We start from the raw sequence: 23,648 nt of genomic DNA on the forward strand, positions 1-23,648 counted from the left end.
CCCCACAGCCCGGCCCTACCGCCCCCCTGCAGCCCCGCCCGCCCTCGAGAGGTCCCGCCCCAGGGCGGAGCTGCGCTCCCCGCACCGGGAGGACCGGCGGCTGCTGCCGTTGCAGCGCGGGAGGTGGCGGGAGCTGCGTTGTTCCCCAGCGGGCAGGAGCGCTGCTGGCCCAGCGGGAGGAGCCGGGCGCAGGTGAGGACGGGCAGCCGAGGCTGAGCGGGAGGTCGGTGTCTTGCAGGGCGCTTGGTGCGCCTTGCTGGGGTGGGACGCGCTCGGGCAGCGGTATGTTTCGGTGCCTGTCTCCGGGTTAAATACTTTCCAAAGCTGTCCGGCCGGACGAGCGCTTCCCTGGGAAGGGCTACGCGGCTTTCCGACGCCGTGCTGAGAGGGCAACGGCGGGTTTTGGTCATCGCCGGTGCCTTCTGCCCGGCACCGGGGGGAGCGCAGCCTCTGCTACCGGGCTGGAGCGCGGAGGCTTCGCTGCCGCCGAGTGCGCTCCGTCCCTTCTTGGGGTTACAGATCGATACATTCTTCTTAATGCATGTGGTAGGCAACCCCCTTGTGTTGTTTGTGCGGTCTATTTATTTATTTATTTTTGATTCTAAATAAGGCTCTTTCTAACAGATTTCCATTGTTGCTGAGCTCTGCTTTTCGCTAAGCTCATAAGCACGCAAGGTCAAGACCGAAAACAGTTCAGAATGTTAACATCTAGAGTCTGCAAAACACATGGAGAATCGCGGTTACCGCGGTGGTGATTGTAATTCTTTCTTTATTGCTTCCAGGTACTCAACAACAGCGACAAAAAAAATGAACGTTTTCCCATCATGTCTCTCCATGCAGTAGCTCTCGCCAGCTACAGCGGAACAGAAGTTTTCAAGCCCCCCTGCTCCAAAAAGGTACGGCAAGGCCGGCATCCAAGTGTTGGTTCAGTGTTTTAGTTCGCTGGGGGGACTTTTTTCAAAAAAATAGCTTTTATTTGTCAGTGGTTGTGGTAAATATTTTTAATCGCTGGTGGTTTCATTACGGAGTTAATTTTGGAAATATCATCCCAATATTGGGGGGGGAAAGGCTGTTTTTATTTGTCATGTCAGCATGTTGTGATACTTTTCATGCATCTCTCTTGTCACATTTCCTTATAAGTACTCTCTTTAATTTTTAGTTTGATAGTTAAATGCTAAAGGAGATATTTCCCAATCTGTGATATAATGAAAATTGTAACATGTTGAAAGTAAATGGTAATATTTTATTTGAATTCTCTGAACACTGGTTGCTTCTGATCAGATCTAAGAGATGGGAACATTGTTTTTTAAAAAAGATACAATCTTAAAATTTAGCACTCTTAATATTTACACTTACTGATAATCAGGTAATTATGATACTTCCATCCTAAGAGGTAGAGCCAGTTAATTACTGATACTACAAAACCTATTTTTTTTAAAAAAAATCGACATAATTAATAAAAACAAATTCCTATAAGAACTACTTTATTCAGTAATATTGACAATATGATAGTTGTATATGTAAAGCCTCCCTACACAACAGTTTCTCTAAATTAGAGCAGAGGAAAAATAAATAAAGCAGTATCAGATGCTGAAAAAAGTATTTTTCTTAGCACCAGCATTATCAAATGCTAAATATTTTAAATTCAGCATGCTATTTTTTGCCTGAAACATTATTCTTCAGTTAAAAGGGAAATTCTTTGTGGGTTTCAATTTCTTCTGCTTTCCTTGAGTCTGAAGGGTATCTGGGCTAGATCTGCTTTCAGAGTCATCTTGGTCTCTCACAGGACCACTCTGGGAACATAGACAGGGTGTCAGAGGACAGCACAACTTTTAACTCCCCTCTCTTTCTATGGGATCACAGGGTGCAGGGGAGGGTGAGAGGTGTGTGGGGATGCTTCAGTGTGGAATCATCTCACAGAAGGCACAAGGTACACCTTGGTTAAGTGCCTTTTAGTGATGCACTGGTCAGAGAAGGGCACCCCTTTGATTTCTCTGGTTTCCATGGTGTGCTCTGCAGGTCCATGACATGCTTGAGGGAGTGGGAGATAAATGTGTGACCTTCCAAGGAATTTGTGAGCTTGGGGAGGAGAACTGTTTGTTGCTTTGCTGTCCTGAGTGTATCTTACTCCCATGTTGGAATTAGCCCCTTGGTGTCTGTGCTAAACTGCTTGCCCTGGTTCAGCCTATGCTGGTTTGACAACATGGTAAATCCGCTTTGGGGTTCAGAATACCAGATCAGTAGCACTCGACTGCATGAAGTGAAATGCTGATTTGATATAAACCTGCTCAGTCAGTTCAAATGCATTCACAATTTTTGTCAGCTTACACTGGCAGGCTGTATGCCAGGTCAAGTATTATCTATTTGTATTGCTTCTCGCCTTGTGCTGCGCCAACCACATTGCTGTCATGAAGCACATGTACTATGTTCAGTCTAATTAGGCAGGTGGAATTATGTGACCATGCTTGCTCCCAGTCAATACAGCTGGAGATCAAACACCAGTACTTGTGGAGCCAGGGCCTTGTAGGTTTAGTTCATAGCTTGTATACATCCAAACAGGCCCATGTTTCCAGCTACAGATTGGTGTTTTTTTGAGTTCTTTTCCACTTCATTGCTGCTGTTGTTTTGACAGATATGTAAACCTCTGATTCAGCATTTTGTCTTGCATGTGCCTCATGCACTTGCTTAATTCTCCTACTGTAGAGGTTTCTTTTGGTCATTTGCCGTCTGGAGGGAAACATAAGATGCAGAGTTGAGATGCCAGTGCTCTTCAGATGGTGTGTGCTTCTGGGGAGATTTTCAGACAACCAGAAATACAGGCAGTGGTTAGGTGACTGTCAGCAGGCCTTAGCATGGTGTTCTTCCAAATGGGATGACTGTGAGACCGGGTGTATGATTAGCAGGGTATTGTTGTCTTATAACTAAATTGTCTGCCTGTGTGTTCTTGTTCTAGTTAAACTGTGAAAGCTTAAAGGTGGCTTTCACCGACTCAGCATGTTCTTCAAATCCCTCAGCGAGGATTAGCTGCCTTGCTCCGACACCTCAAATCTCCGTTCTCTCAGGTATGCCAATTGGTGCTAAAATGTCTCCCTCTGGGGAGCTTTGCTGGTGCTTGTAGTGCTAGCAGAGACTATCAATGTTTGTGTGGACTAAACAGGTATAGTCTGGTTGGAGAGGGACCCTTTCTTACTGGTTTTGAAGATAAGACAACATCAAAGTATATTATACCATTTAAAAGTATGTTCTTTTTTTTTTTTTTAGTTATGCTGGCATTTTGAGTGCTCAAGAGTGAAATGCTTGAACCATTCAGATGATTCTTGGCAGGTTAACTTCTTGTTCATTCAATAAATAGTTTTTCAGATTTTGTGTGTGTGTTGGTTTGGTTGTGTGGGGTTTTTTTATTATTATTTTTTTAAGCTTGGCAGAGCAGAAGCATGAGTTAAATTTTTAAAACTTGTTCTTTCTTCTTTTACAAGCCACTAAGAACAAGTATTTGGCAGGGTAAGTTGGCATGGATGTGTGATCAGTGCTAGAGATGCTCTGTGGTGCTGGAGCAGGGGAGATGATGAAGGTTGAGAGGGGTGGAAAGGCTGTCAGAATGGGCTTTGCAATAGGAGAGCAAAGCAAAAGAGTTGAATAAACAATAAACATTTTGTCTTGCATAGAAAAGTTGCTGTTTTCAGCCCAGGTTAAGGTATTCTTGCGCATTTGAAATGTCAGTCATTACCAAAATTGCTTTCTTTTATTGAAAAGATCAATATATGTTTGTTTGAAAGTCACCTAGGTTTAATTTTCCCATTCCTGCCCTTACACTGCTGTGGCTGGCTATGTTGGCAAGGTGTGCAGGCAGTAAAATGTGCAGTTTTGCTGCTGTTTCTGCAAGGGTTTTGTCCTCATAAGTGGCAAGTGGCTGATGCTAATCACCAGTGAACTTTTCAGCTAATTTTGACCTGGCCTTACTAGGACAGCATTGCTATCAGCTCTTGCAGTAGAGCTTATACTTATTTTTTTTTTTTTTCTTCAGCTTTCTCTTGATGAGGACTGCTCTTCATGTAGATTTGCTTTTCCAAAGTATATGGGGGTTTTTGGTTTGGTTTTTATACCTTCATTAGTAATCTTTGTTATCATGCAGTTTTAGTGCACGCTGGCTTCCGGGTGAGTGACTTGTGGAGAGGTTTAGTGTTTTCCCTTGAGATATGTCCAAGGAGAGCAACCTCTGGGCAAAGTCTGCAGTCTGCAAGACTTGCTGTTTTTTTCACCATCAGTGTTTAACATTCTTTGTGGTCCTAACTAAGAGTTCTTTGCCCTGGAAATGAATCTTCTTGATTGTGTCTATTCTTAGAATTTTACAACTGACTTATCTTCCTCAAAGAAGACAGTTGCTAACTTCATTATCATAATGTGGTCAATAGTTTATTCTTGAACATAGACTTTGTATCTAATCTCTCCATTGCTTGAATGATGGCAGTTCCGTGAGGCTTTTTGTTCAAGGTATTGGACTTCAATTTGTTCTCAAATAGCTACTGGTTGCAGTGCACACTTACACATCATGCTAATGTTACCATGTTTGCCACTAAAAGCAGTTTTTCCATTTTCTATTGAACTCCAGTTTTGCAGTAGATCATGTAGGACCTTGGCAGGCAGTACTTTAGATTCCTTCAGAGGCATTATAATGAATGCTGTGACAGAACTAATTTTCTTTATGGGTTCATGTAAATGTTGCCACCCTTATGAATAATGGACTAAAGGTTGCTTTAGCCTTTTCCACACGAGAAGGTGTGCCTGACTGAACATGTAGGCATGTGACCTTTTATTACTAAGTGTATTTTTATTTTCTTCCTGCTCTATTGATATTCCATATGTCTTGCTATAATATGACCTTCTCTTTTACTGGCAACAGAATCAGTACCTGTACTGCTAACTGTACCTCATCCAGTTTTGTAGAACAATGATGTTTTTGAGCATGCTGACAATCAGTCACCAGAGTCCTAGCTAATTGTGTTTGGCTAGCAGCCGCATACTTTACTGTTGTTTATTACCTAGTCTTATCAATGGCAGAATTGCTTCCTGACTGAAGAAAGCAAGAGCTTTCTCGTAGGAAGAGGCAGCAGAGAGTGGTGCGTGAATTCAGTTCTTACCTTTCTTCTCACCCATGTTAAAACATTGTGCATTTTATTCATGTTGTAAATAATTATTTTTTTCTTTAGGATTCTTTTCTAAGTTCTCAGTTTCTTCTGTTTTCTGAACAGATGAATACTTCAGGCCAGCGGTGATTGGACATGCTGGAAATTTTAGATCATACCCAGACAGTGCTGAAGCTATCAAAGACATTCTCGTGTCTGTTTTAAATGCATCTGGTTTGAAGCCATCTTTGGTGCTGGAGCAGACCACCATGCAGGGAGCTCAGAGCCTGGACAGTGACACAGAACAGTGGGAAGAGAGCAGTGGTGGAGACAGCCATGACGACAGTGACAGCGATTCTGCACATAACAACACTGCCTGTACGCAAACAGACATTCGGTTTACAAGGCACCGGGCATGTTGGGACAACACATGCTGCAATTCCCCTAAACCTTCACTGGATACTTTCTTTTGTCCCTGTTACTCAGATGGGGATGCTGCTTCTTCCTCCTTGAATGGTTTTACACTGTCGCACGTGTCCCCTCTGAAGCGGGACTGCTTTACCCAGGTGACGTTAACTGGAGGCACTGTTACCTCGGCTGTTGTGTATTCTGGAAAAGAACATTATGCATCCCCTGAGCAAGACTTGACTTTCACAAGGTTTCTTTCTGATTCAACTGTTTGCCAGCCAGCAGATCTGTTGAAATATCCTGATGCTTTGGAGCCTACGCCTGTCAGCAACAGTGACAGCAGTTCTCCCAGTGGCCTGTCCCAGTCAGAGCCAGTCAATCGAACAGGTAACTTGAGAGGTCCACCTTTGTTTTAAGATTTCTGTGCTAGAAAAGACAACTGTAATTGAAGGGGGCCTTGTTTATGGTGATTGCAAATTAGGCAAGTGCTGTCATTCAGAATAGGAGAGAGGGGACAAATAGCTTAAAAATTAAGGAGAACCAGACAGCTGGACTTGGTGAAACGGGAGACATTTGTGCTTGCAGTGGTCATCTGTCTCATGATGCAGAAATGCTTCTGTAATATGCAGCCTTTGGTTTGTTCAGCCTGGAGGAGACTAAGAGGAGATGTTATCACAGTCTACAGCTTCCTCACAAGGGGAGGAGGAATGGTAGGGGCCAAACTGTTCTCTTTAGAGACCAATGAAAGAACCCGAGGGAATGACAGGAAGATGTGCCAAGGGAGGCTTAGGTTGGACATTAGAAAAAGTTCTTCCCCCATAGGATGGTGGAGAACTGGAACAGGCTCCCCAGGGAGGTGTCACAGCTCCAAACCTGACAGTGTTCAAGAAGCAATTGGACAACACTCTTAGACACATGGTGTGAACTGTGAGGTTGTCCTGTGCAGGAACAGGAGTTGGACTTGGTGATGGTTGTGGCTCTTTTCCAACTCAGGACATTCTATGATTCTAAAATGTAAAAACTGCTGAGCTGTGAGCAATACAGAACATGCATGGGATGAGGCTTCCACCATCTTTGTCTTATCTTCATGGTTACCCTTTTCCCAAAAGCAGATAGTATGGATCTGAGGACTTGGTAGTGATTAATTGTGTGGGCTCCCTAGGTCATCTTGTGTTTGATGTGAGCTGGAGGAGAGGTCCTTTGATTCTGGGATTTTAGAGGCAGGGCATTAACATCCATTCTCATTATGATTAAACTGGCTTGTGCTGTAGTGGGACTATTTTTCCTCTTCCCCTTTTCAAGTGTGTCCGCTGTCTCGGAGACACATAGCTCCATCTGCATAGCATCCAGTTTCTGACCAGGGGCTGGCCTGGCCTTGGGGCTGCGTGTGCCTCCATGAGATGCTGCCGGCCAGGTCCCCTCATGTTTAATACCTGACGTTGATATGAGCAGCTTTTGCTACAGCAAGATGAAGTCTTTTTATTTATAAAGGGTGTTATCAGTATCTAAAGCCTTGTTCTTACTAGATGCTGAGCCTTGGAAAGATGGTACGACTGAGGCCTGATTTTCTACTGGAAAGAAGGCAAACAGCAGGGAGCACTCAGCCTGCCTTTATGTTGTAAACAAAAATGGCAGAAACTCTGGGTTTTTTGTCCCTTTGGTCAATAATAGTCCTAGCGGTGACACTCTGAGCTCTACATCCAAGATCTGGTCCTCCCTAGCTATTTACCCAGAGCTCCTCCAAGGCCCCAAGTCAGCAGAGATACCTCAGACAGGCACGTGCTGTTGCAGGACTAGGAGCTTTTAACAATAGTAACTCTGTCATCTGGGATAGGATGTTGTCAACAGTTAATGTAGCGACGATTATGGTTGTTTCCTACTGGGTGTTTTGCTGGCCCTATGTGAGAGGTGCCCATCAGGGAGAAGGAAGCCACACCTGGCCTTGGAGCCAGCTGGAGCCTGTCGCACAGGTTTGGGTGGCTGGGTCTGGAAAACACAGCCCAGGCTCTCCGTGTCAGCAGGGACCACGAGGCATGTAGGTAAGAACAAATAAATTGTGTGTGACGTGATCTGGCACGAGTAGGACGTGTCACAAGCTTGTGTTGGGTCAGTAATGCTGCTGGCTCTCCAGAAAGCAAACAGAGGAATATGGCAGCCAGGTGACTGAAGAAGCAGCATCATTGATTTTACTGACAAATACTTCTCATAGGAGCTTAGACACTGTGCAACGTGGTGGGCTCTGTCTGCATTAGACTTTGGTTTGTTCTGTACAAAGTAAAGATTTCTGCATTTCATCATTCCTTGTTACTTCCAGCCATTTAACTCACTGCTGGGTAGCCTGGGGTGAGGGGAGTGAGGTCTCATTCTCCCCTGCATTGTGCAGGACTGTGAGGATGAGGAAAAGCAAATGGCAAACTGAAAAGGAAGAAATAAAATGCCTGATTTGAAGTCAAGAATTACACAAGAGCATCTCCTGAGTTGCCATCCTTTCCATTGCTTTCTCAGACGTGGTGGTTTCTCACTTTTGTTTCTCACAGGAGAATTGGTGAGGGATGCACAAGGCATAAAAAAAAATGACATAAGATGATTTAAATTGGAATAGATACTTTTTTTCAGTGGGATTTTCTATTAGTCCTGTGGGACTCCTGTTAGGTCTTCATACTTTTAAGGGCCATTTTCCAGTGGCCTCATGTAACCTTCTGAAAAGGCTCTGTCATTAATGATGAGCCTGTGACTGAGTTTGTTTTATTCTGGGGGCTTTGTTGTGGCTGGTGTGTCACTGGCAGTTCACAGGGCTCGTTCTTGCTTTTAACCTCTGTGTGCATCAAGGCCTCTTCCTTCTGTGGATCTTGAGGGCTCTTTCCCCAGCCCCAGCAGCCCCCAGGCAACAGTGCTCAGGAGCACAAGGGCAACCAGATTATTTTTTGCATCAGACCCAGAGCTGCATCCTGTTGCTGGATGTGCTGGGCTCCTTCCTTCTGCTCCTTCCCACTTTACATTCTTTTCACTTAAAGTTGCGAGTGAGATGCAAGAGGTAAGCAAAAGAGAAAGGTCCCGTTAGATTTCAAAATTATATTTGATTATTTGCATCTTGAGAAAGGAATACTTTTCCCATTTCCTTGTTTCTGTTTATTATTTTTAGTTCAGAGAGTAATGTTTGTTATCTTGACTAATGAGAATGTAGGCTTTTATGAAGCTGTAGAACCTTTAGCACTTACCCGTACTCCACACACAATGCTTCTCCAGTAAGGTGAATTATCAAATAGGTATAAAAATAACCTAATTAGGTGATTAAATCTGTTTTGAAAAGTCACATCAACAGTGGTTCCATTTTTCCTCCGTGGTATACACAATAGAGGTATTAATAAACCTGTACAAAAACACTACTTCTGTCTTGCTACACTTGAACACAGTATTGACTTTCCAGCCTGATGTCACTGCTCAGGGAAGCGTAACATGGTTTCTATAAATAAGACAATATAAAGCATCTAAACTAGGCTTGAGAGTCAGTGCCCTTAGCTGGAAAAGAAGTTTTCATAGATTATTCTGATGTTTTGTGGGACCTCTTTAACCTTTCAGTGACTTGTAAACAAATTCAGGAGTAGCAATTTTTATTTTTTTGTAAATACAAAGAGCCTTTGATTATGCCCAGTTATCTTCAAGGAGTTTAAATGTCACATGTACTGGTAGCATTTATATATGGTCTATTTTGTGATGTAGACATCACCACAGTGCAAAAGAGAAATTGCTTGGTTATAAGGTCAAAGAAGGAGTAGTAAATAAACACCACTCAGTGTGGGGAGAAAAAAGAGACATTTCCTTTCATATCTCAATAGTGTGTGCATCCACTGACATTATATATAATTTTCCTCATCCTTCCAGCGAATTTCTTGTAGCAGTGGTTGTCAGTGCTTTGAAAACAAAACGTGAGCACATGATCTCACAGCTTCAGTTCTCTGGGGAAGAAGATTGTGACTATATATTTATAAAAAACAGTTCATGGTACATCAATAGAAAACCAGATGTGTGCTCTGCATAGTGAGAAGTTCTTAACAGGAAAAAGAGATGGATTTTGTTTCACATGCTCATCATACTCAGGAGCAAATGCCAGGAAAACCAAACTGCTATTCTGGGAAGCAGGGAATACTGTGCTAATGCATCCACCCCAGTTGTACGTGTTACCAGGCAGTATGGGTTGCATTTGGAAACAGGAGGGAGATTTCCTCTAGGTATGGAAACATAACAACAAAGGGTTTTTTCCAAATTTGCTGTAGTCCGATGCTGCCAGCAGTGATTTGGGGAATATTCTAAGGCTGATGCACCTCTCTGCATGCCTAGGCAGCAGTGAGATTTTTCTTGCAGGTGTTGTGAATGAGCAGAGAGCAGGGTTAACTGGCTGTGATGCAAACTGCAGAGCATCACTGTAACCCCACGTTCTGGCTCTTGTTTTCCCCAGCAGTGTGGGTCGTATCTGGCAGAGGGCTGGTGTTGCTGTCACTGCATGGCATTTAAACCATGTATCCCTAGTAATTGATACTGAGGCTTCAGGTTGCCAGGGTAGTTCAAATGCCAATGTGTTCCTCGCATTTCTCTCCTCCTTAACTTCTGCCACAACCTCCAGCCCTAACGTTACTGAAACACTAACCAAGAAAACTCTCCAAACATAGTTTAAAAAGCTGACACTGGTTTATTGCAGCGCTGGGTGCGTGTGGGATTTCTCTTCCTACCATGTGTGCCAAGGATCAGAAGCACACTTATTATATACACTACAGTAATCAATATTCATGCAATTTCTGAGAAGTACGTTACAAAAATGAATATTCATACAATTTCTGAGAGGTCCTGTCAGTCTTCAAGAAATCTAATGCATATGCTAATCTATTACAGGAGTGCACAGGATGTATAGTGCTGATATTGAGAAACACAGAATGTATAGCGCTGATATTGAGAAGCGTAGGCCTGCTTTAACAAGATTATTCAAGCCAAAGGTGTTCAGTTGTGGGAAGGAAAGTTTGCTTTGCTTTCTGGAAATCACCCTGCTCACATCATGGGAGCTGCAGAGAAAGAAATAACTGATAGAAGTTCTTGTTATGCCCACAGGTTCTACTTCTCCTTTGAACATAAGTGCTATACCCTTGAATCGTTCGTTGCAGGACATCTGCATGCTTCCAGAAGATGTGGAGAAGGTAAGGACAACACTAACTGTTGTAATAATATTTTCTCCATTTTGATAGTGGCAAAAGCAAATGATAGGAGTCTCAATAACAGAATTTTCTGATAGATGAACTAGTCTTTTTAAATACTGTATTTTCTCCCCACTGAGAGTGAACCTACGAACCTTTTTTGTTTTTACTCTTAATCCATTAATAAAATATTTCAATTATTTTAAAATAGTGGGAATATTTTAGAACACTATACATTTCTGCTTTTCATTCTGTCATTTTCCCACACATTCCCTGAGACAAAACTTTAAGATTTTTATGATGACTTTAAAGTTACATTGGAATATATTACGTAAAATTTGTTGCAGCTACATGCACATGGATGGGATTTACTTCATGCTTTTACAATGAGGAGATAGGGATTGTATAAGGGGCCCAAATGATCTTAGGAGTGTTGCCAGATAGGCAGCCTATTTGAACTTATAAACAGAGGTAAAGATGAGAAAATAATCCTGTCACACATAACTCTTTGTGCTAAATGTTAATCTTTTTTAACAACTGGAAAAGACGGGTTAATCTCATAATTAGTTGTTGCAATGAGGAGGAAGTAATACAAAAGAGCTTTAAAAATGTGCCTAGAAAAAGAGATTTTTTTGCTGGCATGTGGATGTGCTTGTGGTCCCATGTCCTGGGCCCAAGAGGCAATCACCTTTGTGCAAAGCACTGGAGTGGCAAGTTCTACATTTGATTTGAAGCTCTCAGCATCCCTAAGGTGCATTTAAAACAAGGACAAAACCCACTCAATAGATCACACACCAAAACCAAGGAACTTGTGAACTGGCTTTTCATGTTGCCTTTTGTGAAAGGTGTTTTGTAAAGGAGATGATGTTTCTCAGTCTGTAATTTGGGAACCAAAACCAAAGTAATTTGCTTTCAGTCACCAGGAGACCAGTGAGTAGGTATCTGGGTTAGAAACCATAGTCTGAGAACTATTGAGTGAGGCAAGATCGCATCACCTATCTCTCCAGTACAGATAAGTGGGGGCTGATGTGGTTACAATTTAAAAGATATGAAGAGTTTAGTCCGTTACAAGTGAGGTTGCCTTAAACCAAAACAAAACACGAAAACCACACAAAAAAACCCCACCACTTCTAGGTTGTGAAATAATACCTTTGAAACTTAGGAGGCTGAAAACTACTGTACATGTAGTGTCAGCAAATCTGAGAGTTGTAGTCATGGGCCAGAAGATCTGGAGGGACCTTGCGCTGATGCAAGTGGGAGGGAAGAGAAATGAGAAGGCTGGTGTGTCATGGCTGAGTTGGTACCGCTTCCTAGGGTGAAGGACCTAGCTGGTGGCAGAGCTGAAAGCTGGTAGTCATGCTGAGTACAGGAGTGCCTGTCTCCTGTTCCATCTTTCTGCAGCGCAGCTGTCTCAGATACACTCATTGCTTTTGTCAGCAGGACATGCTGATGTGCTGTGCACTGCCACTAACGTGGGGTTAACCAGTGCCGCACAGGCTTTTTGAGTCTTCAAAGTAAGAGAAGTCTTCTTTATCTCCCAAAAGGGAAAAGGCTGTGTAATTATTTCCTTTGCTAATGGTGTGTCCTGACTTTCACTGGAAATTGTCTCTGGAGAAACTGTGCACCAAACAAGTGGTATTAATCACTGTTAGAGAAAAGATAAATCTCTTCAAGCACCCACGAGGACTTGTGGGCTCTCTCTAATGTTGAGATTAATCTCTCCTAAATGCATTTTGCTGTGGACAATAAGAAAGCAGGGATGTCCGTGATGCTTCTTAAGATTTAGCTATTTCAAAACACTGATGTCTACGTGCTTCCCAAAGAGGTTGTAGGGGATGTCATGAATATTGATGATGGGTGGTACAATTTTCTGACCATAAGCCACTTTTATAAAAATCTTTTAATTATTCTGCACTCAGAATCTCTAGCCTTAGGTACTGCCATGGTGTTTTAGATGGAGGTTTAGCTTTGCATGATGCAAACACAGGCAACTGAGGGGAGAGGGCAAGAGTATCCTGGGCATCTCTGGGTTCCCGTCCATGCACCTGAGTGTACCTGTCTCTCCACTGCATCCACTTCTGAGCTGGGCACTGGCTGGGAAGCTGTGCCCAGGCCAGCAGCAGTAGCACAGGTGGGGCTGGTCAGATTCTCTGTTAGACCAGAGGAAACGAAGGATACAGCAGTGACATTGGGGCAGGGAGTCCTGGGTCTGTCTGGATTAGTGGTGCCAGAGGTGACTTCACAAATTGCCTTTTCCCAGAGGATGGGTGACCCAGGCAGGCAGATAAGGGACACCCTGGGGAGGGGTTGTCTGGCTGGGGAATGCTGCAGTGAAGCTTTGGAATGGCTCCATTTTATTTAAGGCACTGTGAACCCCAGGGGAGCCAAGTTCTCACTTACTCTCGTCACAGACTTTCTGTGCAGCCTTGAGTTGAGCTTGTAAGGTATCTCACAGTATAGTCCCTACTTCACTGCCTTATTTCTTAACACATGAAAGCATTTTACTAGCTTCTGTACCACCCACCACCTGAAGATCTACAGTCCCTTCAAAACTTGCCAGTTTTAGCCCCATCCAAGTTAGCATGTGTGCAGGACTGCTTGTACACACTGACTTGAAATTAAATCCTATTAAATGGGTTACATGGATTCACACTCTCATACTAGATCACGCAATGTAACTAGAAGACTATGTCCCTAAAATGCATACATATTCATCAGTTAGGCAAGTAATCGAGTTTATTTTTATCTAATAGCTGGGTAAGATAAAAGTAAATTGCATGTTTTTATCAGGGGTGAGACAATTATCTGGGTAATTGCCTTTTGCATGTTGTCTCTGAATTGCCCTTGGGGTGTTTTTTTGATGTTTAAATGAAAGGTGAGATAGCCTTACATTTTTGTTTTTCGAGTCAAAAAAGTGCGGGGAAAAAGTATGTATTTCACTCAATCTTAAGTAAATATCAAATATACTGTGTACTAATGAGCATTCCAATTTTGTGTCCAGGAAAACGCACACTTTTTTGTTGCAGATATGATCATAGCATCGCTAGAAAAAATGAAATGTAATATCCTAAGCCAACAAGCGGAGTCCTGGGGTGTGGAGGAAAGAAATGAATCAGATGGCAGCTATCACACTGATTTGGAGTTGCCTTCGTACCCTGGAGTGAAGAAGTCTGATTCTTCTGTTGCCTCTTCAGACAGTGGTTATGAAGGCAAGTTACTCAGTCTGTAATGCAACCTTGTCTGGCAGTTTTTGCCATTTATTTTTGTGCAAGAAAACACTAAATGAATTTGGGCATTGCTTGGAACCAAATCCTCTGTTACCTTCAAGTCTGTTGAGAGCTGTGTTCCCTGGGGGTCATTATGACACCAGTGTTTTCCCTGTCAGTCAAATTCTTCCTTTTGAATGCTCACATCTGTATTTTAGTTATTACTTTTTTTTTACATAAAAAAGAAAATGTAAGGCTGAAGTGCCATATGCCAAGCACAGCTCTCCCGTGCCTGTAGTTGAAGAGTTTTCTCTGTGCTTAAATCCTTTTTTTCCTTTTGTGTTTACTTCTACACAGGCCACACGACTGGTGTGAGTGAAGCTACCCAGAGCATTCATTCACATACAGTTTGAGGCAAGATAATAAATACTCCTGGCACTATAATGCTTGAGTCAGAACATGCATTTTTAAGTAGATTTTACCCTCTTGAGTAATATGGGTCTTAGTGACAGAACTTAAGTCTGAAGTCTAAGTGACGTCACTTCTGGGGGAAAATGAATGGTGTGCTTGCACATGAGAAGGGGAGAGGCCACTGATAATATGAAAGCTTTTAGTTTAGTCTCTAGAAGCTTCTTCCTAAGAAACTGAGGGACATATTGTATGACAGACTCCCAAGAATTGGCTTTCTATGTGCATGAATAAAAATAAAAATTAAAATTGCTCTGTAAATACAAGGCTGTGTGCTAAAGTTTTGGTAAGCGAAGAAAAAGGTAAACATAATTGCAGCTACTCTATAAATGCTGGGGAAGTTGAACTGGTGTTGTCTTTGTCCTGGACAGGCTGTGCTGTGCTGCCTGTCAGCTCCCCAGTGCATCTACCGTCACATCATGAGGTTACCAGATTCTATTGCAACAGTGATTCAGAGGATGAATATGTAATTATTGGTAAGACTTTAAAATTCTAACTGCAGAAATAGCTCCATTGTTTAGCTGAATCTATTGCATTATTTGGAAAATCCATTGACTTAGTAGATGTTATTGCAGGAGAAATAACATGAGAAAATGGAAAGAATGATGTATGTGTGACATGCAGAAATACCAGACTGGTGCAGGATTTCCTTTCTACAAAAGAATATCGTTGCTGGTCTGAAGGACCTGGCACAACCTCAGCCTCAGAATTTAGGATATGATAATTTCTTAATTAAAGAGATTGAATAGGTTTTAGGCAAATCTCCCTCTGCTTCAGGACTAGAGCATAATGTCCCTGTCCCCTTACAGTCACCACTGCTCTGCTTCTCTTCAGGACAACCTGAGTTTCTTTTGTTAACTTCCGTTTTTCACATATACAGAAATAGAAGCCCTTAAAAGTAGCCCAAACAACATTTAACCTCTGTCTTATTTTTTCCTGTTAACAAATGCTTTTTTAATAGTCCCTTTGGTTTTAGAGACTGGCTTATTTTTTCACCTCCTCTTTCCCTAACCTAAGAATGAAAAACTAGCTCCCAAAACTGAATTTCTACTAGCAAAAACTATTTTGACACCTATGAATGGGGAAGCATTTGTTTTGAGAACAACATGCATGGCCAAAACTGATGTTACCAGTGTGAACACCTGGTCTGCAGAAACACAGTTTGTCTATATAAACTTAATGAGGAAGTGTGTGCTTTAATTCTGTTCATCTCACCCGTTACTTGTTTATAACGTTAGCTGGTGTGTTTGTGACCTGTGTCTCCAAATATCCGTCAGCGTCCGAAAAAATTCACGTGCACTTTATGTCTGTTGCCTTCTGTCTGGAGCTGGACTAGCAGGCGCTGAGTCTCTCCTTACGGATTCTCCTGCTCTTGCAGGGAGACTGATGCGGATGCACAGCTGTTAGGGAGTACTCGTCATCAGCGGATGCCAGATCTGCTGAGGAGATAAGATTCCTTATGCCTGTTTTATAACCAGGGCTGAGGTTGTTTCCCACATCCAGAAAGGGTGTTGTAAAGATGAATATATGTGAAACTGACACCGTAGTAACACAGGAGGTAGATTTAAAACAGTGCTGAGTAACAGAAGCTTTGTTTATTAGATGGCTTGATAAAATTTTCTTATTTACCACAGAACTTGAAGACCTTGAAAATCTGTCTGTCACCCCAGATGAAAGGTAACGTTCTGCATCTTTACTGTAATAGCCTGGTGGTGCTGCCTTTTCTGCTGGACCAGCTTTCCAGTGACTTTTCTGGCTGGGGTGGAGAAAGGTGTGGGAGTGGTGAATTTGGCCCTCCCAAAGAAGGGGAAGGAATGCTGCTTGACAGCAAATGTCGGTGCTTGGCTTAGCAGAGCATTTCTCTGCTCCCGGAGTCTTGCTGGAGGGTGGTGGCTGTGGCTCTCTGAGGGCCTGGGTGTATCAAAGCAAGAGGATGATAGGAATTAAATGATGGGAGAAAACTTTTCAGGGATGCAGAAGAGGCAGCAGAGCTGCTGATGACTTGCTGCTGTCTTTCACTGTCTGTATTGCTTAACTTTCAGATCATCGTTTGAACCAGGCAGCAATTCTGCTGAAGCAACAGCGCAGGAGTTGTGCCGAGCTTTCAGAAAACACTGGTTGCAGACAGACTCTGCGGTTCAACTGTCTGGTTGCCGGAGCTTGTCTAAGCAGAGAGTGAGTCTGAGCCAAAAACAGCGGGCTCTTTATTCAGCTCCCAAATAACCATTGTCTCACTGCAGCTGCTTCACTGTTAGGGAAAAGGGGAAGCTGCATTTAAAACAAAGCAAAACAAAACAAAAACAAACAAATCCCCAAAAAAACAACCAACCAACCAACCAAAAGCAAACAACAACAAAATACAGACAAGTACTTAGAGTTTAGTATTTCATGTTAGATAAATTTATAGAAAATTTATTTTCTCATTAGCAATTTTCAGCACATTTGAGATGTGCAGTTGTGAACAATCAGGATTCACTTTCTTCTGGGACTGATATGGGGGAGATTAACTCAAGGGTGCCTACATGCAGGTGAAAGTTGAACTTTAAAATCCTGAGTATAAAGGGAGATGTTTCATAGCATTTACTTACATCCAGCTGATGGGCTGTTCATCCTCATACATTTGTCTTTCCCAATAGTCTGTGCTGAAAGAAGAGATTCCCAGAGAGCTTGAGTCCAGTTTGAATCTGGCTGAAGAAATAAAGATCATCTCCAAATTAAGAGGATCTTCTGGCTGGGCTCCACCAAGATCACAGATTATATTTAATATTCACCCTTCAGTCAAGTAAGTCTAAGGGATATGAGCACTGTTGCTTAGTACAGTGTGGGGATTTGTCTAAAACCTGCTGAAGTTGATGGAAGGAGCCTGGGTGATGAAACAGAAATTAAGGTTGAGAGCTAGTGCATGGTGCAGCCTTCTGCAGTGTCTGTCACCAGCTTCACTAGAAAGCAGATGGCATCTTTTTCTCTCTGGCACATCCTTATTAATGTGGCATGTGCACTTTTATGTGTGATAACACACTTGCTGTTTGGTGTTATGGTGGCAGCGTACTTAACTGAACTCCTAAAAATTTCATTTTGTGAGGCTGCCTGGAGAATATTCTTAAGAGTTTTCCCACTTCCCTGCTGATGTTTCATGGGTGGTAGGTTTTCAGGAAATGGGAAGAAAACAGGTTATATTTCGGGAAACTACTGTCTCACTCTGCATAAAGGGCTGTTGAATGCACACAGTAGGCAAACCAGCTAATTCCCCCAGTTGCTGCAGGTCCAGTTGCTTTTGCAGTTGCAGATGAGGATTTCCCCCCCACCTTGATATTAATGCCACCTTAAGAAATGGAAAATAATTTACTTCTTGCAGAAGTCATATTTAGAAGCAGTAGCTGATAGTGTATTCTCCACAGAATAGCTGAGAGACTCCCACTACAATAATAATCTGCATCTCCCTGCAGAATGCCCTTCTTCATGTGGCAGAGCAGGAGTCAGCTCTTAATTTGGACATTTTCACTGGTGCCAGTGTAGCTCTTGCACTCTGGGAGAATGTTAATTAAACTGTGTTTTGCATGCTGCAAGGTATAACTATTCGCTTCTGTATGCAGGAGAGATGCAGTGGTGGCTGCCCAAAACTTTACGTGTGTTGGCTGTGGAACCCCGATAGAAAGCAGTAAGTATTACCAAAAGGGAAAAAAACCTAATAAATCCATTACTAGTAATCAGGCTATAATCCTCACCAATGTAGATGTACCACAATTGTAAAATTATCTGAGCTAGAAGCAAAATCTCATTGTTGGATGTGCCAGCAACAGTAAAACAGGCAGTGGGATCTTACCACTGCCTGGAATTTCTCATTGCGGGCAGAATACAATGCTTGATAGATGTCCTTCTCATACACAGTAAACATTCATGGTAGTCAACAACAGAACAGGGAAAGCTGTTAAAGAATCAAACTTCCACGCTAGAAGGTGCTGGTTTTACATCTCCAGTGGTTTATTTCAATAATTTTTTCTCTGTGACAATTTACACATTTCCAAAAGTATCTTTTTAGAGACTTTATGGAAGCTTTATGCAAGCTTATGGTATGTGTGTGTTTTTTTCTTCTGGGGTGTCTTTTTCAAACTTTTTTTTCTTTCAATCTTGATAACAAAATCCTGCTTGTGTTTTATTTTTGATACTTTGTGACAACTGCTTGAATGCATGACGACTTACAGGTCTGATGACCAGACCTTACCTAAGAAACCTCTGAAGTGGCTTTCAAGACTTGTTCTGGGTCTACTCACAAAAGAGCAGCGTTTGCCATGGCCTGTGACTTATCAACAATCTGTGATGGCACGTTAACTCGAGCAAGCCTGAGATGCTGAGATAGCTGGCAAAAAACCCATGAGCCTCTTTATGAAAAAGTATTATGCAAATGTGGCTCCAAGATCAGCTTGTCATTCCATTTCGTGGCAGTGTTTTGTTGTGTGTTTTATCTTGTGTCTCTTTTTCGCTGGTGTAGATGCAGCGGTTTCTCTGAGATAAATATAATCAGTTCAATTTGACAAGTGAGGAAAGCCTTCTCTTCTAATGTAAAATGCAAACCTTGTGCATGTGTTTACCGTAGTAATAAAATCCCCTAGTTGAAAAATATAAATGAAATTACTCACTCCAGTCGATCTGAGTTTAGACATAACAGGCATACAGACAAGAGGTATGTCCCATCAGTATTAGAAATATTAACAATTTCCTTGCTATCTATCTGCAGAATACATCAGGAGACTTCGCTATTGTGACTACCTGGGGAAATACTTTTGTGAGTGCTGCCACAGCTATGCTCAGTCTTCCATTCCTGCCCGAATACTTCTGAAGTGGGACTTCAAAAAATACTACGTATGCAACTTCTCCAAACACCTACTAGACAGCATATGGCATCAACCACTTTTCAACGTGTCGTGTATTAACAAAGCCCTCTATACAAAAAGCAAAGAAATGGACAGGGTGGGGGTAAGTGTGGCCTTTTTTTATTGTGAATTTATGGATCTGAGACTTGGGAAGAACTCCTTAGGGCAGGTTGTCCTTGTGTGTGTATGTGGGAAGCAGGCAAAGCTGGTTTCTCCACACTTAGACTTGTCCCATCACTGCTTCTAAGACTTGTCTGCCCTCAGATGAAGGAGAAGGGAGAAGTTTCCAGCCTATGACAGAGGTCTCATTTCCCCACTTGTCTTTGGGAGGTGTTTCCTTATTGGTTTACAGTTTTAATTTGGCGGGGGGGGGCTGCAGCTTGGTTCCTGCAATAAATATTTATCTCTGCTTGGCAATTAGCTGTTGGGAAGATCTGGAAGTTTTGCATGACTCATTGATTTTGTGGGCCATTAGACAAAACACCTTTGGCTCATTAAGTGCGTCACCTCCTACAGCTTGGGGAAGGGTTCTCTGCCATGTGCTCCCTTCTTGGCTGAGGAAACACTTATCTGTTCTTACTCAGGTGTGGGTCTAGCATCTCGGTGGGCTGACATGGAACCATTTGTAGTGTTAGGAATTTCTTCCCTTGTCAGTGAATTAAAGTAGCCTTTGCCTTCCTTGCCCTTTTGTGCCTTGGAAGATCCATTTGGTTAATTCAGTGCTGACTGGTAAGTTCTGATTTTTAGCTGTGGCTTGATGTACTGACTAGGGCTGCTGACTCAAATAGTGGTCTTCCTCACTTAAAAATATATAAATGCAATTGATTTTCCGTTTTTTTTTTTTTTTCCCTTATCTTATAGGAGGCACAAGAACAGCTTTTTCATTTAAAAAAGCTTTTGAAAACCTGCAGGTTTGGTGAAAGGTATGATCCATGATTGTACATGCAAAATAGCTTATTAAAATGTACCTAAGGTGCTTATGGAGACACCTTCTCTGAGACATTTGGGTGCAGTTTTAAATCAGTTAATATGATCATTAGAGAAACTTCTGATAACACAGCTTCCTTCTGTTCCACTGCAAATGTGAAGTGAAGCAGAGGTTTTGTGTGGTAACTGTTTCTTGTAACAGACAGTTGTTTTTAAATGTTGAATGATTTTTATTAGGTGTATAATTCCTACTCTGTCTTAGATTCTCACTCACTCTTAAAAGGTGAAAGACACTTATGTATATCTCTAAGATGATTTGGATTTAAAAAAAAAAAAAAAACAAATGTGTTCCTTGAGGATTTAAAGATTTCTTCCAAAAATCTGCCATAATGTTCAGTTTGGTTTATTTTATAAATATATTCATTTGAAAGTAGTAACCAAAAGTGAGAAATATGAAAACACGACCTTGCTTGTTGCTGCAAATTAAATGTTTTTGTATTGACCTTCTCAAAGTATGGGCATAACTAACAGGTAAACATGTAAATGATAAAACCTTTACTGCAGAATTGCTGACCCTTTTAAAAATTGACAGAAGCACAATAAGCTTTAAAAATAGGTTCTGTTCTCTCTTTGACATGGACCTCTTTTGCGTAACAGTTGTAAGTTACTCACCAAAATTAAATAGAAACATATTTTAATGTCTTTCTTCTGGACAACCACTTGTGATTCCATTATAGAAATAAGCATTAGGATCCTCACCGTACGTTCTACATTAGTGACATTTTAAAAGTAGTAGCTGTATTTTCAGTGTTCGCTCACTCAGTACAAGCGTAGTTTCACCCAATAATGATCTATGCAGGATAAAAACTCTCAAAGTTCTGTTTAAAAAACAAAGCAAAACAAAACCAAAAAGCCCACAGCAACAACAACAAAACCTCAAACAAACACACAAGCAAACAGCTTAATTCCCTTAGTTACCATATGGGATTTTACCTGCTGTTTCTGGGGTGGGAGAGAGCCTTTTACACATTATTTAAGAATTGCTGGGATGACTCTGCATGGCAACTTCAGTGCCCAGGGAATGCACGTTTGAAGTTGACATTTTATTCTAAATCCCAAAGCCTCCAACAGTTTTTGTTAATGTGATTTCAAACTGGGAAGGGAGGTAGGATTTAGCATGAGCTTGTCTCATATGATCCCTGAGTAACTAGAGAAGTAAAAGAGGCTTATTCTTCAAATATACTTTATTTTTGTAACTTGATTTGGTTTTTCTTTCTCTTTGCAGTGTACTGAAAGAATATGAACAGGTCCCCAGCCATCTGACAGAGGAGCTGCATCTCTTCTCACTGGATGATCTGGTGAAAATCAAACGAGGGCAGTTACTGCCCCTTCTTAAAGACATCCTGAAGTGCTCCACCTCCCATGTGGATGGTTGTGAGGTAAGGAAAAGCAGCTGTTGGTGTGGGGAATATCCCTGCTGACATTCCCAAATAACTTTTTTCTTAGATTAAAAATAAATCTACTTTTGCTATCCTTGCAGCTCTGTCAAGCGAAGGGGTTTATCTGTGAATTCTGTCAGAGCGCAGATCTGCTCTTTCCATATCAGATTGCCAAATGCAAACGGTGCACAGGTACGTTCCAGACCAAACATTTTTCATTCTTTATTGTGTGGATGTGGTGTGTAAAACTGTTCAGACTTATTTTAGGAAAACATTGAGAACTTACTGCCCTGAAAGCGTGTATATTTGAAAATCTGCATGTGTATTTGAAAACCACAGGTAGTGTGTATCTTTGAAAAACCAGCCTGTGGCAGCTGTTTTGCATCAGTGAATTCAGAGAGCAAACCCAGGGAATTGTCTGAACATAATTATGGCTGCAGGGGGAGGCTATTTTTTGGGTCTACCCATGAGAGAACCTGGGACAATGCTATACTGCTGGTACATCAGACCTTGCTGACAGAATCACAGAATCGACTGGGTTGGAAAAGACCTCAGATCATGAGGTCTAACCCTTGGTCCATCTCCAGTCCATTTACTAGATCATGGCACTAAGTGCCATGTCCAATCTCAGTTCAAAAACCTCCAGGGACGGTGAGTCCACCACCTCCCTGGGCAGGCCATTCCAATGCCTGACCTCTCTCTGTAAAGACTTTCTTACTAATATCCAGCTTAAATTTTCCCTGGCAGAGTTTAAGCCCATGTCCCCTTGTCCTATTGCTAACTGCCTGGGACAAGAGACCAATCCCCACCTGGGTATAACTTCCCTTCAGGTAGTTCTAGAGAGTGATGAGGTCAGCTCTAAGCCTCCTCTTCTCTAGACTAAACAACCCCAGCTCCCTCAGCCTCTCCCCATAGCTCTTTTGTTCACGTCCCTTCACCATTCATTGTAAATCCAGCGAATCTTACAAAAATGTTTAATTGTAGTTATTACAGTGGTAGTTGTTGTCCCAGCCTTGCACTGCTTCCATTTACTTTTATATTTGGGTGAACTAGACAGAACATCCTTCAAGGAACACAGCTATTGATTAATTTTTTTTTTATTTTTATTTTTTTTTCCCTGAATGTTTAAATGCTCATACGTGTAAACAGAGTGCAAAGCATGCTTTCACAAAGCATGCTTCAAATCTGGAGGCTGCCCCAAATGTCTGCGGATTGCAGCTCGGAAGACGTTTTCAGAAACTCCGTCACTGGTGCCTCCATGAAACTGGATTCCTCTGGCTGTTGATTTCAGAAGATGCTCAAAACCCAAATCTTCAGGTGCCTGACTAAAAATTAAATAATGTTGTTTTAGACATTACTATTTTTAATTTGTGTCTCCTTTATGGGGGGTTAAGGAAAAAAAAAAAAAAAGGAAAACTTCAGTATCATCATTGAGAAGTTACCCTGAAGGCGTTTGATCTTAACTGGTGACAGAAAGACTGGATGATAATTCTGCTATGTCTTGTCCTTGTATGTAAGATTTTTAATGTTATATTTTTCCATATAAAAAATATTCTTCTCTGTAATTCTGCAAATAATGCATAGAGAGTAAATGAGTGTTGGAAATCATTACCTTTGTTGGATTTTGGAAACTGGAAAAAGTGGTGAAGTACCAAATCATTCTCTCAAAAGTTCTACAATAGAAAAGCTTGTCTACAATCTTTAGGCAGATGCTGATCTAAAATTCTATTCTGGCAAATACTTAATGTGATCCAGTGAATTTTAAGTTTCTTTTAAACAGATGCATGCAACAACTTGTAGGGGGTTGACCTTGCCCTGCTGCTAGATGCCCATGCAGATGCTCTCTCACTCCCTTTCCTCAACAGGACAAGGGGAGAAAATAAGGCAAAAGAGCTCATAAGTCAAGGCAAAGGCAGTGAGATAATTTACTAACTACTGTTATGGGCAAACCAGACTCAAATTGGGGAAAATGATTTTTTTTGCCAATTAGAAATTGAGTAGGGTTGTGAGAATCAAAGACAAA

General features: G+C 41.8%; 1 protein-coding gene across 4 annotated transcripts; it reads left to right on the top strand.

Annotated features, from left to right (window-relative positions):
- Nucleotides 1-52: 52 nt before the first annotated feature.
- On the top strand, nucleotides 53-23,233 carry RUBCNL (rubicon like autophagy enhancer). 4 transcript variants are annotated; one of them, XM_065054038.1, is made up of 17 exons: nucleotides 87-192; nucleotides 783-896; nucleotides 2,954-3,062; nucleotides 3,262-3,324; nucleotides 5,250-5,918; nucleotides 10,632-10,717; nucleotides 13,716-13,923; nucleotides 14,760-14,864; nucleotides 16,023-16,065; nucleotides 16,431-16,563; nucleotides 17,025-17,170; nucleotides 17,982-18,046; nucleotides 19,124-19,362; nucleotides 20,121-20,182; nucleotides 21,472-21,625; nucleotides 21,727-21,817; nucleotides 22,775-23,233. In XM_065054038.1, exons 5-17 carry the CDS (start codon nucleotides 5,393-5,395, stop codon nucleotides 22,885-22,887), a joined length of 1,971 nt encoding a protein of 656 aa, XP_064910110.1. In that variant the 5' UTR covers nucleotides 87-192; nucleotides 783-896; nucleotides 2,954-3,062; nucleotides 3,262-3,324; nucleotides 5,250-5,392; the 3' UTR covers nucleotides 22,888-23,233. The 4 variants fall into 4 exon arrangements, with proteins under 4 accessions (XP_005501870.2, XP_064910110.1, XP_064910089.1 ...); XM_005501813.3 differs by lacking the exon at nucleotides 3,262-3,324 and having other exon boundaries at nucleotides 53-192; XM_065054017.1 differs by lacking the exon at nucleotides 3,262-3,324 and having other exon boundaries at nucleotides 172-223.
- Nucleotides 23,234-23,648: the final 415 nt, after the last annotated feature.

Source organism: Columba livia, chromosome 1 (genome assembly GCF_036013475.1).
Source record: "Columba livia isolate bColLiv1 breed racing homer chromosome 1, bColLiv1.pat.W.v2, whole genome shotgun sequence".
Taxonomy (NCBI): Eukaryota; Metazoa; Chordata; class Aves; order Columbiformes; family Columbidae; genus Columba; species Columba livia.

What these genes read in the sequence shown, in the direction of transcription:
- RUBCNL (XM_005501813.3), top strand. Translation starts at nt 825, where the DNA reads ATGTCTCTCCATGCAGTAGCTCTCGCCAGCTACAGCGGAACAGAAGTT. An exon ending in GGATGAATATGTAATTATTG is followed by an intron (nt 14,865 to 16,022) that starts GTAAGACTTTAA and finishes TATTTACCACAG; the next exon opens with AACTTGAAGACCTTGAAAAT. An exon ending in GGAGCTTGTCTAAGCAGAGA is followed by an intron (nt 16,564 to 17,024) that starts GTGAGTCTGAGC and finishes CTTTCCCAATAG; the next exon opens with TCTGTGCTGAAAGAAGAGAT.